The sequence below is a fragment of the Sphaerodactylus townsendi genome, linkage group LG13, assembly GCF_021028975.2.
Source record: "Sphaerodactylus townsendi isolate TG3544 linkage group LG13, MPM_Stown_v2.3, whole genome shotgun sequence".
In the NCBI taxonomy this organism is placed as follows: Eukaryota; Metazoa; Chordata; class Lepidosauria; order Squamata; family Sphaerodactylidae; genus Sphaerodactylus; species Sphaerodactylus townsendi.
The window spans coordinates 574,208-594,312 of NC_059437.1; the positions used below are offsets into that span (position 1 = coordinate 574,208).

The 20,105-nt window shown below is 47.9% G+C and overlaps 1 protein-coding gene across 2 annotated transcripts in view; it reads left to right on the plus strand.

Annotated features, from left to right (window-relative positions):
• Positions 1-20,105, plus strand: part of LOC125442741 (vascular endothelial growth factor receptor kdr-like) — a 264,688-nt gene that overhangs the window by 107,326 nt on the left and 137,257 nt on the right. For both annotated transcript variants that reach the window (XM_048514384.1, XM_048514385.1), the window contains exons 4-9: positions 6,186-6,313; positions 10,156-10,321; positions 10,478-10,614; positions 11,665-11,833; positions 14,262-14,379; positions 15,671-15,846. In XM_048514384.1, coding sequence (XP_048370341.1) covers positions 6,186-6,313; positions 10,156-10,321; positions 10,478-10,614; positions 11,665-11,833; positions 14,262-14,379; positions 15,671-15,846 — 894 coding nt within the window. The remainder of the gene's footprint in view (positions 1-6,185; positions 6,314-10,155; positions 10,322-10,477; positions 10,615-11,664; positions 11,834-14,261; positions 14,380-15,670; positions 15,847-20,105) is intronic.

The window sequence follows — 20,105 nt, forward strand, 5'->3', positions numbered from 1 at the left end:
CTGCTCTTAACCACTACACCACTGCTGCTCCTACTGAAGGAGAAGTTTGGGGACCTTATAGCAGACACATGAGCGCACATGCAGCCACCTTCCACTGAATCAAACCCTTGGCCCGCCAAGGTCACCGTTGTCAGCTCAGATTGGCAGCTGCTGCTCATGGCCTCAGGGAGGAGAAGGGTCTTTCCCATCATCGGCCTCCTGGCTCTTTCTACTGGCGATGCCAGGGACGGAACCTGGGACCATCTGCATGCCAAGCAAATGACCTTCCACTGAGCCACAACACCGCCATGACAGTCCAGGAGGAAACGGAGCCAAGTAGCCCCTGCAGGGTGGCAGCATCCCTTAGCTCGTATCCAAGGCAGAGGCGTAGCTGCCAGGGGGATGGGTGGGGTGTCTTGCCCCAGGCACATGGGCAGTGTGGGGCCAGGGCCAGGGCATGGCAGGGGCAGGGGCAGGGGCAGGGGCAGGGCACACATGTGCCCCGGGCACAGTTCCCCCTCACTATGCCCCTGATTTCTCTCTTTCTCACAATACTAGAACCAGGGGGCATTCATTGAAAATGCTGGGGGGAAGAATTAGGACTAATAAAAGGAAACACTTCTTCACGCAACGTGTGATTGGTGTTTGGAATATGCTGCCACAGGAGGTGGTGATGGCCACTAACCTGGATAGCTTTAAAAGGGGCTTGGACAGATTGATGGAGGAGAAGTCGATCTATGGCTACCAATCTTGATCCTCCTTGATCTGAGATTGCAAATGCCTTAGCAGACCAGGCCTTTCACAGGTTTCTTATAAGCAAGAGTATGGATCTTGCCCCACATTATCATTTATCAAAGCCAGACATTAAAAGCTAGCAGCAATTTTCTGCCAACGTCACCCCTTAGTGCTCTGTTGTAAAATCAGTGGGTGGCATGATGGGTTGGCAATGGTCCTTGGCTCACAGGAGAGGCTCAGCAGATTTGAACAACCAACTCCAGCATTGGTTTCAAGCTCCAGAGGGATTTCATTCTGGCTTCTGGCAACACGATGGCCTAGAAATGGCCACTCAAGTAACGCCTGCAGCCATGAGAAATCTCCTAAATGTTCCTACTGTCTTGTCTGTTGATGGTTATCTTGAAATCTGTTGCCTCTAAGGATGGGATGTTTTTGAGTCTGCAGAAAAGATTTGCATGGCTGGGAAAGACTTGCTGGAAATGAAACATCTGAGACACCCACGACTGAAGTCTGGACTCATGAGCCAGGTTCCCGTCAAGATGACCTCAGAGCACATGTTGGGGGTGGGGAAGGAGAGGGGTGGGGACATTTATCCACAGCATGCTTATAAAATGCAGTCTAGAAGAGCCAGGCTCCTCTTTGTCCTGGCCTCCTCCCTCCAGGGCCAGCCAGACGGGGAGGTCTACAACTGACACTCCCAAATGTTTTCTCCTCTTCATCCTGCACCCCCCTTTTTTTGCTTTGCTCCTTTGCCCCTTTGCTCCCTATTTTTTTATAATTTATTTTTGCATATATATTTGTTAATTTTAGGGAGGAGTCCGACAGCCCTCCCTTTTGGGGAGGTTTTAAAGGAATTGCCACGGACGCCGTTATTATTGTTATTGTTTTTGACCGCTGTTTAAATGGTTCTAATGGTTTTTAATGGATTTTAGTAAATATGGTCACTATTGTGACCTTTGCTATATATTGTATACAGATAGTGTTGTGCACCGCCCAGAGCCTCTTGGGGATTGGGCGGTCTATAAATTTAAAGAATGAATGAATGAATGAATGAATGAATGAATGAATGAATGAATGAATGAATGAATGAATGAATGAATGAATGAATGAATGAATGAATGAATGAATGAATGCATGCCAGGTGTGCAAGGGCTCAGGTTGTACCAGAACCGTGGGGTGGGACAGGGGACAAAAACTCTACCCCTGTGCCACATTTATGAAATGGTCCTGTGGAGCCACTGCTCAGGAGGTGGGATTTGATTTTTCTTTTCAGCTTTCCACGGTATCCATAAAACTCACCTCCACATTCCGAGGGAATCTATTTTCTTCCCGTCAGCTTTCTTCATTGTGCAACATTCACATCCATACACAGTAACAGAGAATACTATAGTATGCATTTTGATCTTGGCCTCCAGTGATATCTGTACACTTAAGGCTCTTTTCTGATTCGTCCACGGCTTCTCTTCCCTTCCCCGTCTCAGTCTCCTTTTGATTTTTTGGCTGCTTTTTCTCTTTTGGTTGATGATGGAGCCAAGGAATAGAACATCTTTTAATGATATCCCTTTCCTCAGCGTCAACTGCAGCGTTGGGACAAGTTTAAAAATCTAATATGATGGAATGACCTTTTGTCTGACCTGTCAAACCAGCTTGGACTGAGACAGGAGGAAAGCTAAGTGCAGGGTCATTGCTTCTCTGGAGGGGAAGGGAGCTCGAGATTGTGAACTAGTTTTTATTTTACGAAGCAACTAAAAAGACATAGAATCTGGTCGGAGGGGTAGAAAGGAGGGGCCCGGTTTCCCCTGCTGCGTGGGCTGTATTCTGGCTGAGTGGAGAGGGAAGTTTTGATCCAGGTCTAGACTTTGATGACAGCAGCAACAGCAACAACAAAGTCTTCATTCGCATAAATATGATTTTAAAAATAAGACATTTAATACAGTTTAAGGCATCAAAGCTGACCAGGCTAGATTGGTGGAACCTCATAGCATGATGCAGGAACTTTGCAACCAGTCCCATTATAGTTGGGTTTGGATTTGCCAGAAGAGAAAATAGTCAGTTTCCCTGCAGCTTCTCCGCAGTAACTCCCGTGAATCACTTGGAGCAAAAGTCAGCACCAAAACTGTTTCTCCAGAACTGGGCCTACAGTGGGTTCTTTCGTACCAGCTACACCCTCTGGGCTCTAAAGGGGCAGTAATGCCTCTTCCAGGCCTCCTTGTTTCTCCCCTCCCCCCCCCCCCCCCCATAGACTCCAGGCATTATGATCTGTCGACGAGGCTCAGTTTAGTGTCGTCTCTTCCATGGAAGCAAGATGAGAGGAGGGCCCAATAATTTTTTGTGATAAAAATAAAGAAGAATTGACTTCTTTAGAATTTTTTTGGGGGGGGGAAGTAATCACCATGAAATGGCTACCATTATCAGCCATTTCTCCAAAGGTTGGAAGATCCTGGACCAGGCATCCTTGTGTGGTGACAATGGCTCCTGAGGCCATCTGAAGAACCTCTTGCTCCTGGGAGCTGCAGGAAAGCCCTGACTGGCTCTCTTAGGAAGAGATGTTTTGGAGAAGAAGCAAGTGAGCTACATCTTGCCCATGGGCGCTGCATTGGGAATCACTGCCTTAGAGGCGCATTTGACTTCATCACTTCCCCCTTCCAGAGACAAAGGAGGGCTTTCCCCCACTCTGTGCATTTGGAAATGAAGTTGAGAGTTTTCCTGTTCCCTTTCCTGTTTCTGTTTTTGATTCCTGCCCCCTTCCCCCCAAAGTTTTGCATTAAATTCTCCTTTCCCCATAAACTGTTTTGGGAGTGATTCTTTAAAAGAGCAGAATATAAATATTGTTAATAAATAAAGTATAAATGCTGCAGCTGTGGTTTAAGGCCAAAGCTGGCTTGAAGAAGAAGAAGAGTTTGGATTTATATCCCCCCTTTCTCTCCTGCAGGAGACTCAAAGGGGCTGACAATCTCCTTGCCCTTCCCCCCTCACAACAAACACCCTGTGAGGTAGGTGGGGCTGAGAGGCTGAGGAAGCTGTGACTAGCCCAAGGTCACCCAGCTGGCATGTGTGGGAGTGTACAGGCTAATCTGAATTCCCCAGATAAGCCTCCACAGCTCAGGTGGCAGAGCGGGGAATCAAACCTGGTTCCTCCAGATTAGATACATGAGCTCTTAACCTCCTATACCACTGCTGCTTGGAGGGGGGGCTGCGTTCTTCCCTTCCCCCAACATCCCAACAGGCATTGGGGTATCCCAGTCTCGGGGATACTGAGCAGAGCTGTCCCATCACACCTTTGCTGTTAAGAACAGCTTGTTACATTTCCTTCGGCATGGATGACACCAGGGGCTGTGTTGGCTCCCCGTAATTCAATCTCAGGTTGCATCTTGTTTATTCTGTCCATACAACTTAATGGGAGTCACAGGGCCAAATATATACGCTTTGTGTTTGCGAGATCACCAGTATGCTGGCAGACTGGCAGCCACTGAGTTCTTGGATGCCCATCTTCTGAATGGCACTGGCCTCTCATCAGTCTCCTCCCACACTTGCTGTATGACACCTTTCGATGAAGGTGCTGCGGATTGAATCGGGGGCTTTCTGCATTCGCAGCAGATGCTCCACCTCTGATTCTCTTGGCAGTGGTCAGGTCACCATGGCTGCACCCAGGTGTCTTGAGATGTGGTGGTGGTGGTCGATTAAACAGCCACTCGCTTGTCCGCCCTGTTCCTTACACCTGTTTTGTGAGCCAGGTGCAGCAAAGTCAAATGTCAGGGGTGGTGTGACATCTCTCAGTGGTACTGGAGCATACGTGCCTTGGATCTGAGGCATTGGATGATTTTGGCTGTGGGGAATCTCAGGCTCCGGATGAGACGCCCCGACATCTTGCCTCTTTGGAACAAGCCGTTCAGGCCCTCTGCGCTCTTGAGGCGTGCTTTGGGGGAACTGTCCAGCAGAAGAGCTCCTGAAACCATTCGGGTAACTTCACGTCTTGGAAGGCTCATTATAGAACCGTGGTGGCGAACCTTTGGCGCTCCAGATGTTAAGGACTACAAGTCCCATCAGCCCCTGCCAGCATGGCCAATTGGCCATGCTGGCAGGGGCTGATGGGACTTGTAGTCCTTAACATCTGGAGCGCCAAAGGTTCGCCACCACTGTTATAGAATGTACAGAGCAAGGGCAGAAAGCAAGCAACCGGTGTGGCTATTGACTCTTCTCACCATTGCTTGATGTGGAGGTGTGTGGAGGGAGAGCTAGTGGGCCATTTTCCTGTGTCAATTGCCGCTTTCTTTGCCCTCAAGGCACACTGACTTAGTGCAACACCATAGGATTTTTAAGACAAGAGAGTTCCAGAGGTGGTTTTACCATTGTCTGCCTCTGTGTCATGATCCTTGGGTTGCTTGGAGGTCTTTCATCCAAATACTACCCAGGGTCAGGGCTGGGAGTGGGTGTCTGGCCAAAGGTCATTCAGCAAGCTTCCATGGGACGAGTGGGGATTTGGACCCGGGTTTCCCAGGTCCTAGTCCAACACCTTAACCACTGCGCCCCATGAGCTGTAAGACTATTTCTTACCCCAGCAGCACAATATCTTTTAGGGCTTTGGAATGTTACTCCACTGGCAAGAGTTCTGCCACTTCTGGGGGTTTCAGAAACCCATTGAAAACTGAAGAGTACTAAACAGTCTTCTGCAGTTTAGACCAGTGGTGGCGAGCCTTTGGCACTCCAGTTGTTATGGACTACAATTCCCATCAGCCCCTGCCAGCATGGCCAATTGGTTCACCACCATGGGTTTAGACAATATGAGTGTGGTCTACTGACTGACTCCCATTTAATTCTTCATTAAATTGGCTTAAAGGTAATCCTGTTTCAATCTGGTTGAAAGGAGAAAGTGTTGATTCGGATGCTCCTCTGTTGCCCCCGTGGGGAGCAGGCGGAGGGAAGCCCAGCAGTCCAAACAGCAGGAGCCTCCGCTGTTTCAGGCCTTGCAAGTTGGGCCCTTTCCCTTTACAGCACAGCTCAGTTGAAGAAGGGAAAGGAGGCTTTCTTGGCTGGGCGGGGGGGGGGGGCACAGACAGTGCAAGTTTGGAGCGGCGGGGATGGGATGGGGGCTGTGAGCATAGCAGCAGCAGGTGTGTCTGGACACCATTCCCATTTGCTCTTGCTCTGCTGGCCGGTGCCTCCATAGCAAGGGCTCATCTTTGCATCCCCATATAGATGCCACCTCAGCAGGTGTAACTTAGCCAAGCAATAGCATCTCCTGTCTACTCAGTGTCCGTGATAATGATTAAAGGCACTAGTGGACAAGACCAGGGTCACAGAAGAATTCCAGGGAAATGCACATTGAGGCAGGATTGGCAGAACCCTTGCTGATCCTTCCCTGGGGGGACTTATTTCTCTCTGAGCTTAATAATTTTTCCCGTCTGAGCGGGCCTCCCCAGGACTGAGCAACAGCAAAACCAATCTGTCTGCCTGTCTGTGTTGTTCTGCAGATAACAAGAAGCCTTTTGTCGACCCACACCCAAAACATCCTGAAGTGATCTATGTCCATAACGGCACTGAAGTGATCGTTGTGCCTTGCCGGGTCACCTCTCCAGACATCATACCGGATTTGCGGCTGGTGAGTGTTAAATATTAGGGGTCCCCTTTTCAGCCATAGTTGCTGGCCAGAATTCTACCACTCCACTTGGCCAAGTTGGAAGTCTCCTTGAGGCCAGAGGAGACTTCCTGCAACTGTGGCTCTTTCACTAAACTTTCAAATCAGTAAAGGTGGCATTAAAATACAAGAATTGCCTCGCTGAGGCAAGAATTGCCTCAGATGAGAGGTTCAGCCAGCGTCCTGTTTCATATAGTGTCCAGCCAGTTAACCTTCAGGGCCAAGGAGTAGGGCGTAGGGGTTGCCTCTTATCCCTGGGGTACAGCTGGGAAGTCTGCACAAAGGACACCTATTGGCCTTGCAGCTTCTTTGGGACCTTCAGATGGTTTCTCCTACTCGGCCTGGAGTCCAGTGTCTTGTTATTAAGGTCATGGTCTTCCCCTTCCTGGCTCTGAATCAAACTTCCTTTCCGGTCATTTCTTGGCACTGAACAGAAGGCCCCTGTCTTTGCTAGGAACTCTTTGGATGAATGAATGACTGTTTCCATTCCAAGCTACTAACATCTGGGCCAAAGAAAGGAGACAAATGGGGGGTGGGGTGCTCGGGCCAAAAGGAAGCTTGGCTGCAAAGAAGACTCCATCAGAGGGGCTGGCTCTCCTGCTGGAGGTGTGCGTGTTCACCTTGGTCATGCTGTTGCCATTTAAGGAAATACTATTTGTTGTTTTGCCTTGCCTATAAACATTATGTGGAGCCATTCTGGCTGCTTCCTGTACTCAGGGGAAGTTGAGGGGGCCGAGAAGGAAGGAGTCAAGCAATCAGACCAATTTAGAACATCCTCTTCCCAAATTAATCACAGTGGAGAGGAAAAATACCATAGTATCTTCTGAAGTGATGGCTAGATACTTGCCTTGCTTTACTCCCAGTGTAAGCATATACACATTTTTTATGCTGTATGAAGAATTTTAATTCATGGGTGTTTCTGAAAGTGTTCCTCCCCCCACCCCATTTTTCTGACCATCAGAGACACTCCACCGCAAAGTCATAATATTCAACTTTATTCGGTTTTATTATTCCTGTAGCAAATGTACTTTTCCATCATAGATTACATTTCTTATGTTTCCATTATACTTTAAAATGACTGCACTCCATGCCTGTTAAATATTTATGAGGAAGTGTACAGACTGCTAATATGAAGAAGATCCTAACTCCCCGTGTCAGCTGAACCAGATGAGTTCCCAGGGCTGAGCCTGAAACGGAAGCTTTCAACATTTACCTCCCTAATATAAAACTAATAGTGGGGGGGGGCGGAAGGAGGGGGAACGGGGAGGCGTGTAAGTCATCCCTGTGGAGGCTGATTCATTCATCCAAGACGGTCCGGCAGAAGGATGCCATCGTGCGCATGATTATGCCACGGTGACTTTTTTTCATGCACAGAGGTAATGCTGGGTCAGTCACTGTAGCATCTTGGATGTGACTGTCAGGGCATCATCCTGCTTGTATCAAGCTGGTCTTACAAAATAGGAATGGTGACACCGTAAATCAGGGGTGGCCAACTGGAGGACCACAGTCTGCATCTACCTTTGTTTTCTCTTCCTCTTGCTAACCTGCACCGGGTGAGGCATGGGAAGTGCTCCTCCTGGGGGAAAAGGAGGATCTTCTCCTTGGGTTTCTCATGGGAGTCTCTTCATATGCTTACTGCCACAGAAATTTACCATCATCTAAAGATCAGACTGTACGACCAGGAATACCAATCTCTCCTGAGTGCTGCACAAAGCTCCTGTTCCCCTCTATACTTTGGGATCACACCCCAGAAATCTGGCCCTGCTGTATATTTAGAACAGCTTGTTAATTATAAGTGCAGTTGGGTCACGACAAGAGCAAGGTGCAACTCATTCCCCTCTGTCTGTCTTCAAGGTCGTTTCCTTAACATCCCACAAAGTGAGCGTTGTTGTCGGTACTGTCCCGACGCTATGGACTCAATCCCTCATATCCTGCTTTACTGTTCGAGGTATAATGATATTAGAACCGATCTGGGAGCTTTACTACCTCTAGAATTTATGTTTCTCTCAGACAAACTAAAAATGTTTAAGCTATTGAACAGCCCTCATGTCGAAATGTCTGAAGCAGTTGCTACATTTTTAATCTATGTTCTACATGATCTGTAACAATGATCCTGTTTTTGTACTTGGAATGTATGGTACTTCTGGTTTATGCCTAATAAAGATATTTGGATTGGATTGGATTGATTCTCCCTCAGAGTTACCTCCCAGGTGGGCTAAAGTGCCTCCTATGCTGTTTTTAGCCCAGCCAGAAAGGTATGGCTAGAGCAGGGGTCCCCAACGTCATGCGTGTGAGCACCAGGGTGCCCTCTGACACCTTTCTTGGTACCCACCAAGAGTTTATGGAAAGGGGGCAAGGGGGGGGGCTTTTCTCCAGAAGGGCATCTGAAAAGCTGTGCAGAGTCTTTGAAAAGAAGTTGCTTTGGTAGCAGCTGCCTCTACTGCAAAGGGATCTTCACTTTGTAACTGAAGGTGAACTTTTTTGTGGTGGTCCCATCATTCTGTATCGGAGTTCCAAAAGGGTCCACAGGCTCAAAAAAGTTGGGGACCCCTAGACTAGGCAACAGCACAAGGATCGGACTCCAAAGCATTGTTGGTTGGATGGAAAAGCAGCAAACAAACCGTGGTTTCTCATCCAGCCAGCACTAGAGAACACACTGCCTCTGGCATCATGGAATTGCCTCACCTGTTCAGGAGATGCAAGCACTTCAGAAGATCAGCAAGTCCTTCCAGTTCAGGTGGCATTCCCAGAAGAGGCTCTGCCCAACAGGGACCCCCTCACCTTGCTGTGTCCATGTTCTCCGTGCCCAGCTTCTTCCAATTCCCGGCCACGCTGCCGTTTTACACTGCTTACACCAAAACGAAAGACAAGAGAGAGCATTTTCCTCTGACAAACCATCTTTCTTCCACCCTGTGCCCCATTTAATTGGATCATGGCAGGAAGCATCAGTGGGCATAGAAACATTTCTTTTTTATCAGTATAAATCTTTATTAGTTTCAAAATTATAAAAGAACATAAAAAACACATAAATTACATAATTTCCATTTCTTCCATATTCTACTGTAACAAATATTAACATATTTTACATCCTCATTATTACAATCTTAAACTTAAGTCTCAAATTAATTCCTAATTTTGTATAACCATTCTTCTTTTTTCTTTACTTCATTCAAAGCTTGAAGACAAATTTCTATTATATTTATATACACTTTAACTTTGACATAAACTTGGAAATATATCATCATTTTTTTCCTTTTTTCATATATTTCAGCAGTGGATCCCAGTCTTTTAAGTATTTATCAATAGATTTTTGGTTGATTATAGATGACAATTTATCATGTCCAAGATATTCTATTAACTTATTCATCCAATCTCCTTCTTCTGGAAGCTCTTCGCTTTTCCATTTTTTTGCGATTAATGTCCTTGCTGCTGATATCATATATTGAAAAAATTTTCCTATATTCGATTCTTATCTCTGGATCTGTAATATTTAATAGAAAGGTTGGGCATAGAAACATTCACTTACATCCGTACAGAATTGTGTTTTGCACGATTACAATTTCCCCGCCCCGTTGTAGGTGGGAACCTGATTAGCTCAGCTGCCTCTTTGTTTTCCTTCCTTGGACTAGAGCAGTGATGGCGAACCTTTGGCACTCCAGATGTTATGGACTACAATTCCCATCAGCCCCTGCCAGCATGGCCAGCACAGGACTAGAGATTGACTTCGCTCCATTGTACGTTCCATGTCCCAGACCTCTGATCCTGTGGGTTATTTCTTTTTTCTTATATTTATCTTCCTTGCCTAGCATTCGCCCACCCCTGTGGTGTTCAGCCAGAAACAGAGGGATTGGGACCCCAAGAGAGGGTTCCTGGTCACTTCGCCCTCCTTTGAGTTCTTCAGCGGCATGCTCAAGTGTGTCACCGTGGTAGATGGAGTCACCTACACGTCCTCCTACCTGCCGCAGAAAGTGGGTGAGTGACCTGCCTTTGCTGTGTGCACTGAATTTGCTTCTTCTCATGTGCCTTAACTTCTCAGAGAACATTGTGTTTATTTCCCCAGCCTGCTCTGAGAGTTTGGCGTGGGCATGGCAGGGTCGGTGGTTTAAATTTTCTGTTGATTTCTTTCAGAGGAGCGGATACGGAATCTGGTTTTGAAAGCCACTCCGCAGAAGCTGCTGGTTGGAGAAACTCTGCATCTGATGTGCACGGCTGAGACATTCTTCAACGGGCGGATTGTGTTCGATTGGAAATTTCCAAAGGGGAAAGTGAGTCATTGCAATATGTGCCTTGGCTGGGAGCAGAGGAAGAGAAGGCTGTTCGTTTCTTAGTGATCTGTGACCTCAGCTCTTGCGTATATCTTCAAGATTTGACTGTAACAGTTTCTGAGCAGTATTCAAATACTGATGGACCAACCTAGGGGAGAGTCATCATAGCCACCCTCCTCCTTTAGGTGGAACAGCCACATAACGTGGTGGCCCTTCCAATGGGGGAAAGGAAAACCAGTGCCAGTACCCCTCTTACCAAGTCCTGATGTACCTGTGCTTTTACTCAAGTTGCACATCGCCATTGGTTTTAAGTTCAGAAGCTTTTGCTGGTCATGAACACTTTTTAAAGATCCCTTTTGCCTCTTTGAAAGGACACTCACAGGGAAGCGAAGGAGGAATTCTTTTCCCCCCAAGACCATGCGAGCATTTTAAAAATGATTGTGTCCTGACCTGGACAGCCCAGGCCGGCTCAACCTCATCAGGTCTCAGCAGCTCAGAAGAGTCGGCCCTGATTAGTCCTTGGGCCAGTCACTGTTCTCTCAGAACTCTCTCCATCCCACCAACCTGACAAGGTGTCTGTTGTGGGGAGAGGAAGGAGTTTGTCAGCCCCTTTGAGTGTCCTTAGAGGAGAGGGGGGGTATAAATCCAAACTTCTCCTCCTCCTCCTCCTCCTCCTCCTCCCCTCCTCCTCCTCCTCCTCCTCCTCCTCCTCCTCCTCCTCCTCCTCCTCCTCCTCCTCCTCCTCCTCTTCCTCTCCTGGGCAGTGAATGAGCCCTAACAGCATTACATTAGGGTGAAGTTTAGAGCACTTCACATTTCCCAGCTGAAAGTTTGCCCACAAGAAGATTCACTCTGGTCAAGCCTTGTCCATTGTCGGACGCTGTGTTCTCCCCGGGGGGGATGCCTGCAGGTGCCCTTCATGTTTCTTCACTGCAGGTGGTCATGTATTGATTCAGCCTGCTCTTCCCTGCCTTCCCCAGCCTCCGCAGGGGCTGGCTTCGGGCGGCTGCCTACAGCATGGTTGACACGGCGCTCTTCTCTCCCTTTTAGGTGCATAAACCCGTAAAAGCTTTGGACCAAAGTGAGCCAGTGTATAAAGGCACCAGCAATGTGACCATCCCAAACATTTCGATGGAAGACAAAGGCCTATACGTGTGCACCGGACGAGTCGCCAATAACACGAAGGCACTGGAGACCAACGTCACGGTCACAGTATACAGTAAGATGGAATTTGACATATTGCAGCCTGTCTAGATTGGAAAACTGCCGTGGTCAGAAATGCCTATTGTACAGGCCTCTCTCGTGCCACTTGTCTCTGGAATCAGGGCTGCGCCTCAGTGCTTGGCATCCAAAAGGTCCCGGTTTCAATCCCTGGTGCCACCAGTTAAGAGGATCAAGTGACAGGTGATGTGAAAGACCTCTGCCGTTGACAGTCTGAGTCAGTGGTGGCGAACCTTTGGCACTCCAGATGTTATGGACTACAATTCCCGTCAGCCATGCTGGCAGAGGCTGATGGGAATTGTAGTCCATAACATCTGGAGTGCCAAAGGTTCGCCACCACGGGTCTGAGTAGACAATATTGCGTTTTCCTGGCAGACCAAATAGTCTCCCCCACCAGATCATGTCATGTTGAAAAAATGGGTCTGGGGGGAAGGCTCAAGTCCCTTTTCCACTTTGACATTGTCTGAACTGGGAATTGAGGAAAAGCAGCGACTCACACCTGACCATCACCCGAGACACAGGGTGAGGACCCCAGACCCAAACAATGTATTCTGTAATGTGTAAACCTCGTGAGTGTTCAAATGCAGATGGCATAGGGACTTGTTCTCCATTCCTTCCCGTGGCCCTCTGAGGCTCGCTGAGCAAGAGTGTGGCAGGGTGGTTGGAGTGTGTCAGACTAGGGCTGCTGGGGAGATCTGGGTTCAGATCTCTGCTGGGCCATGTTGTGAATTGGGGGGGCCAGTCATCTCAGCCTAACCTACCTTTGAAGGAGGGAAGAGACAAATACTTTATCACTCCTTTCCTCCAAGAAGTGCAGAGTGCGTGTCTTCTTCAGAGGAGGTGGTCCGCTGTATCTCTGCATGAGTCATTGCTCTGGCTTGCCTCCTTCCAGGCAGGAGACAAGCCCAAAACAGCAACGCATCCAGAAACACAGCGAATGGGCTCTTCCAAATGCAGGGGACTCTGGCTCCATTTTAGCAGGGATGCATGCACCGTAGCTAGGCTGGACTAGAGCTAGGCAGACCCGAGTCCAAAATCATCTGGATGATGTCTGTATTCTGGGAAGCTGCAATGCTTTTCTTCCTGGTTTCCTTCAGGCCACTATTAGGATGGGCTGTGTAAACCATCGGGCAATGTGACAATGCCAATAAGGCGTCCAAGTTGTTGTTTTAAAATATAGCTACCAGCCTAACTGGACCTGGCCTGGATGGCTCAAGTTAGCCTGATTTTGCCAGATGTTGGAAGCTAAGCATGGTCGGCCCTGATCAGTACAACAACAACAACAAGAGTTGGTCTCTATACCTTGCTTTTCACTACCCTTTAAGGCGGCTCAAAGCAGCTTCCAGTTGCCTTCAGTCCTCCTCCCCACCACAGGCACCTTGTGAGGTGTCTGTGGGGCTGAGGGAGTTCTGAGAGAACTGTGACTGGGCCATGGGCACCCAGCAGGCTTCACATGGAGGAGTGGGGAATCAACGCTGATTCTCCAGATTGCTGTACGCTGCTCTTTTCCATCTTGCTGGCCTCCTTTTCCCCTTCCCCTCTGCCTAGAGCCGTGGTGGCGAACCTTTGGCACTCCAGATGTTGTGGACTGCAATTCCCATCAGCCCTTGCCAGCATGGCCAATTGGTTCGCCACCACTGGCCTAGAGGATGGCATTGAGTACAATCCCTTGTAAATTTTAAGGTGCACCAGGGCCTATCGCCGTGGTGGTGAACCTTTGGCACTCCAGATGTTATGAACTACAATTCCCATCAGCCCCTTCCAGCATGGCCAATTGGCCATGCTGGCAGGGGCTGATGGGAATTGTAGTCCATAACATCTGGAGTGCCAAAGGTTCACCACCACTGGTATCGGAATTATTTTGGGTTTTATTGATTGTTTTAATTGTTCGCTGTAAGCCTCCTGAGCCCAATTTCTAGGAAGAGTGGCCTAGACATCAAGGAAACCAACAAACCAACAAACACCACGCCGGCTGTCAGGGAAGTCCAGAGTCATTACGCAGAGACAGGAAAGCCCAGGGTCACCATGCAGAGGCAATCAGTGGCAAACTACCTCTGTTGGTCTCTTGCCTGAACAACCTACTTGGTGGCCCCAAGTCAGCTGTGATTTGAGGGCACTGTCTACCACCATTACCTGAATTGAGAATTTATGATACTGCAGTTGCGTAGATGGAGATCCAAATGCAAATGCGTCATTTGTGCACATACAGCTGCACAGAAGTGAAGCACAGACACGGGGGCAGCTGAAAGGCCTGGCAATTGGCATTTTGCTTCTTTTGTCTTCTGGAAACTTCTGGTTGACTGCTGTCTCCTTCCCTGCTGGGACTGGGAAGGACACTTCTGTTTTGTCCCACTGATTTGATCTGTGACTTCAAGATTCTTTTGCAACCACAAACCAATGCCGACTCTTTCTCTTCTTTGCTTGAGGGGAACCTTTCCTCAAGGTTTTCTACAGGAAAGAGCAGAAGTACGAGGCGAAGGCCGGGCAGAAGATGCTGAGGCTGGCTTGGAAGGTCGACGCTTTCCCACGCCCAAATGTGACCTGGTCAGTATCAAGGTGGTCCTTTGGACCAATGAGGAAAAGGCAGACTCAGAGCGAATGGGGTGGGGATGGACCAAACTCTGTTTGCAAACCGTCAGATGTAGATTGCATCCTCCAACAACGCTACGGAAATTCTCCACAGGCCTCTGAAAGAAAAACACTGCCTTTGTCCCTCCCACCCACATTTGAAGGGGAGAGAGGAGGGAAAGAACTCAGTGGGGTGGGAAACCTTTGCAAGAGTCCATAATTGCTCGTTTCACTTTACCTGGCAAAAACACAGCACAGCGGGGGGGGGGGGGAGGGAAGTCCTCTTTTTATGCAGCAGAACAGTTCCCCTGGTCTTATGTCATGCGAAGGATTAAAAAGAGTAGTTACAGTTCTCTAGAGAGCTTTCTAGACTAAACCCGGTCCCTGCAGGCATCGTGCTGGATAAAAGGCCTGAGAGGAAAAGGAGGCCAGGGGACTTTTTAGGTGCCCCCAAACAACCTGGGCCTGGAGAATGTTGTGTGCCAGTTCCTCTCTCATAGGCCCTTTCCCCACTCACTGTTTGCTGCGCGCTACTCTCGCCGAGTAGCGTGGGGTCCAACTGCACTCCCCACTACAGGGGTGGCTAAAACGCAGCCCCCCCGACTCTGTTGCTCTTGCGCCCCCTCAGCGCGGGTCATTCTGGCGCTGCTCAAAACGGCACCTTTTGATGACCCCGCACAGGGCGCGGGGCAGTGGGGAAGCCCGGGGAACACGACCCTCGCGCTAAAAAGGTCCTGGACCAGACGAAACGGACGTCATTTTAAAAGTGGGGAAACGGCCATACTTCTTTAAAGTTAACTGAGGGGGGCACTAGACAGCATCTTGTCTAAGCCCCTCATCCACCCTCGCAACCATGTGGACAAAAATTACCAGATTGGAGGAGTTCAGTATAAGAATCGACATACCCGGGCTGAGGGAAGGGGGGGCACCCTGTTTCCTTACCTCCTGCACTTGTATTGGCGTCATTTCACGGAGGGATCCTGGGCTACTGTGTGCAGTGAGGGTCACTGATCCTCCCCAGCCATGGAATTGTCAGCCTCCACAATGGGATCTTGAGGACTAGCTTCATGGTGGGTCCTGCACATGGCAGAGTTCCCCTACCACTGGACGGAGGCATTTTTGCTGTGATGACTTGAGTCCCTTTGGTGAAAGTGAAATCTAACTCGGCTCTAAGTTTAAGGAGAATGTAAATGGTTCTTGTGGTGGGAGTGTGCCACATTGCTTTTCTCCACCATCTTTGACTCGTCTTCCTTGCTGTTCAAAATAGGTACAAGGATGGCAAGCTAATTGCAGAGAACAGCTCCTGCTACGAACTGGATCCTCTGAAGTACAGACTGGTCATAAGGGATCTGAGAGCAAAGCATGATGGGAACTATACCATCTCCTTAAGCAACACTAAACATGGCCTCTATGAAAACCTCACCAGTCATCTGGTTGTGTTGGGTGAGCATCTGATATAGCAGGATAACTCTACTGCTTATTTCTCTGCTTCCGTTTTCCAAGCAAACCAAGAATAATGTGCTGATACAGGCCGGACGGTTTGTTCACATGAACCCAGAGGTACGATAAATATACAGATGGAAAGGATGATGGTTATCTGTTCTGAAAGCTGAAATTGATAGTTGATGGATGCCACAGAGGTGTGATGGAGGCCCCCGTCCACCAGGATGTTCTTCAGGTTTGCAGGGAAGGAGAAATTGTGTGTGAGGGGAAACTGCAGGACATTAGGACCCAGCAAGACACTGGCAGCCTTCGAGGCTTCTGTACTGCTGTGGAAAGGAACCAGCTGGGAGGGGCAAAGACATCAACTACATGCTTAAGGAGCAACAGTGGCGTAGTGGCTAAGAGCAGGTGCACTCTGATCTGGAGGAACCGGGTTTGATTCCCCGCTCTGCCACTTGAGCTATGGAGGCTTATCTGGGGAATTCAGATTAGCCTGTGCACTCCCATACACGTCAGCTGGGTGACCTTGGGCTAGTCACAGCTTCTTGGAGCTCTCTCAGCCCCACCTGCCTCACAGGGTGTTTGTTGTGAGGGAGGAAGGGCAAGGAGATTGTCAGCCCCTTTGAGTCTCCTGCAGGAGAGAAAGGGGGGATATAAATCCAAACTCTTCTTCTTCTTAATTTATAGAAAAACTGATGTCAAGACTCCCAGGTAATTTCGAAATTTCCCCTTCTGATATGGAAGTGGTTTCCCAATATTTCCCATATTTCCCTTTCTACTTTTTCAGTGATACTTTGTACTCTCCGCCTGCTCAGAGGCAGTGGGCGATTTCCCACTGAAAATTAAAAGTAGATTAATCCAAGTTTCAAAATGAACCACAACTTTTCATTGTGGATTCAACATCCTTATTGCACCATTTTTCCAGGGAAGACTTGTAGGCCTGCATCCAGAGGTGGGATCCAACAGGTTCTCACAGGTTCCCGAGAGTAGGTTACTAATTATTTGTGTGTGCCGAAACAGGGTTACTAATTGGTGATTTTGCCACGTGATTTTTGCCTTAGTTACGCCCCTCCTCCGCTATTCAGCAGTAGCGTGCAGAACTTGAAGCAGTCTAGCAGCAGGTGCACCAGCGTGTGTGGCAGCCTGCGCCTGCGTGCATTCGTTTCCCGCCCAAGGACCAGCGCAGCAGCTGCGTCCTTGCCACAGCCCCGCCCAGCAATGTCCCACCCTGGAATGCCCGGCCACGCCCCCGTCGTGCCCCGCCCAGCCCCATTGGCGCTACGCCACTCTTTGAATCCCACCACCACGGGAGCCTGTTACTAAAATTTTTGGATCCCACCACTGCCTGCATCAGATTCCAGAAATGCAACAATCCCCACTGCCACGCAATCGATTTGGCGGGTCTTGGCAGGTCTCTCCTGATTGGCTGTCGTGCCGTGTTGGGGCGGGAACTTTTCTTCATGCATCACGTCAGCCGGTGAAGACGTGAGACTGTGAGCAAGGCACCCCCTCTGAGTGTCCCCTTGCTCTCGTTCGCTCGTCAGAGAGGTGGTTAAATGTTAGACTGAAACAGAAGAAGCCGGGCAAAATGAAACCAAATGAGATTTTAAAAAATTGTGTGTGCACCGCACACAGGTCGCCACACTCTGATTGGCTGGCAGCATTTGTGTCATTGTGAATGGCGGGAAATTGAACTACATCAGGCCCCTGAACATCCCCACCGATGCGGATTGGTAACGTGTTTTGCCCAAAAGTTGCACAAGCAACCGGGGAAATGCAGGATAAGGGGGAGGGGGAGCGACAGAGCCGGGCTTGATCTGTGTTCCGTGGTTCGGCAGTGGGGAGATCGCGGGGAAACCTGGATATTTTGGGTGACTATCCCAGGATTAATCGCCCAATGTCATCTCTTTTTTACTTCGCTTGTCCTTTAGTTAAGTCGTGCCTCGGAAAAGAGTGAGCAAAGAGAAAATGGACTTGAGTTGTGTCAAAAATTCAGTGGCAGGTGAAGACATGACATGTAGATGAAGTGTTGGATACAGAGAGTAGAAATAAAGAGCAACCGAATAGTAATCCACATCCAAACTGCATCTGTTCCACAAACGTAACTCTGTGTGTGTGTTAAGTGCCATCAAGTCGCTTCTAACTCATGGCAACCTTATGAAGCGATGTCCTCCAAAGAGTCCTACAGGTGTCAGCCTTGCTATGGTCTTGCAGACTGAGGGCTTTGGCTTCCTTGAGTGAGTCAATGTTGGGTCTTCCTATTTTCCTGCTGCCCTCCACTTTTCCTAGCATTATTGTCTTTTCCAGGGACTCTTGTCTTCCCATGATATGACCAAAGTACAATAACCTGAAGTTTAGTCCTTTTAGTGTCTACGGACAGTTCAGGCTTGATTTGATCTAGAGCCATCTTTGGTGGTATCCACAAAATTCTCCTCCAACTCCACATTTCGAAGGAATCTACTTTCTTCTTGTCAGCTTTCTTCATTGTCCAGCTTTCACACCCACACATAGTAATAGAGAACACGATGCCATGAATTAACTTGTCCTTCACTGCCAGCGAGTGACACATCCTTACATTCAAGAATCTTTTCTAGCTCCTTCATGGTTGCCCTTGCTAGTCTCCATCCCCTTCTGATTTCTTGATTGCGGTCTCTCTTTTGGTTGATGACGGAGCCAAAGAACAGAAAATCCTGGACAATCTCAGCTGAATCAGAGGGAGAGCATTTGTTGACCTTCAGCTGCCACAACAATAAACTATGCCTGAAAAAGGTGGAGAGTGAGAGGCAAAATAAAGATTAAAAGTTGATTCAGCGAAGAGAGCTCAGCAGCTGCTGTTAGCTCGATGCCATCTTAGAACCGTGCTATGACAATCTCAGTGGCCGCATTGTCAGCCTTAAAGTTGAGTGATTCCCCAGTAGATTTTTGTCTTCTGGATGTTTAGCTGCAGTCCTATTTTGGCCTTTTCTGCTTTAACCTTCAGCAGTAGTTGTTTTAAGTTTTTGCTATTTTCTGCCAGTTAATATCGTGTCATCTGTCTTATTCAAAATATTAATACTTCTTCCACCAATTTTCACTCCATCTTTGTCTAAATCTGATCCAGGTTTCCTTGTGATGTGTTCTGCATACCGATTGAAGAGATAGGGAGATAAAATACATGCTTGTCTGACACCTTTACCAGTTGTAAACCGTTCTTTTTCTCCACGTCCTGTCCTAACAGTAGCCTCTTGTCCAGGTTGTGCATCAAAACAATCAGATGCTGAGGCACAACCATTTCCATAGCTTTTCATCATCCACACAGTCAAAAACTTTGCTATAGTCCATGAAACACAAGCTGTTTTTCTTTTAAATTCTCCTGTATGCTCCAGCAACCATCACAAATGTGCACTATGATCTCTAGTGCCTCTTCCTTTTCTGAATTCAACTTGAGCACCAGGCATTTCTCATTCCATGTATAGTAACAGTCTTTGTCACATTTGATCATCGCTTTACTCATGTGAGAAATGAATGTGATGGCCCAGCAGTTGCTTCAGTCTTTGACATCTCCTTTTTTTGGATTTGGATTGTAAACTGACTGTTTCCACCCTGTGGGGCATTGTTTTGTTATCCGTATTTGTTGGCATATTCTTATTAAGATTCTGGTGGATTGCATTTCTGTGGCTTGGAAAAGCTCTTCCTATATCCCATCTGCTCCTGGTGATTTGTTCCTCCCCACTGCTCTCTGTGCAGCTTTCACTTCCAGACCATACTAGGTAGTCTTAAACATTCACGCCACCTCTTAGACACCACCCGTAGCTGCAGTATCATACAATTTAATAATACCAAAAATGTATGTGAGATCTTGAAATTGGCATTCTGTGGAAGTAATGGGCTTTTTGATTTGTTTGGATGGCACTTAAATATCAGTTCTTATAAGCTGTCAGATGCTAAAGGACTTACATGTGAACTATATTAAATAAAGTTAAATACCATTGCAACCCTGAAGGACTATCAAATACTACATATGTAATATTACGTGGAAATATTGAAATCAGACTCCATATTGCACCAAATACAGTCAGAAAATATACAGCAAATATTTCAATATCTGGGAAGTATCTGGAAAATATTTGGCATCAGAACTTGCAGAGAAGAATGTATGGGAACAAATTAGTTTATGCTCCAATTTATTCTTTTTGTTTGCTGTATGTCATCAATTTGTCACATGGTATTGTTAGAATTGCCTGATTGGATGATATAAGGCTTACAGTTCATGGATACTT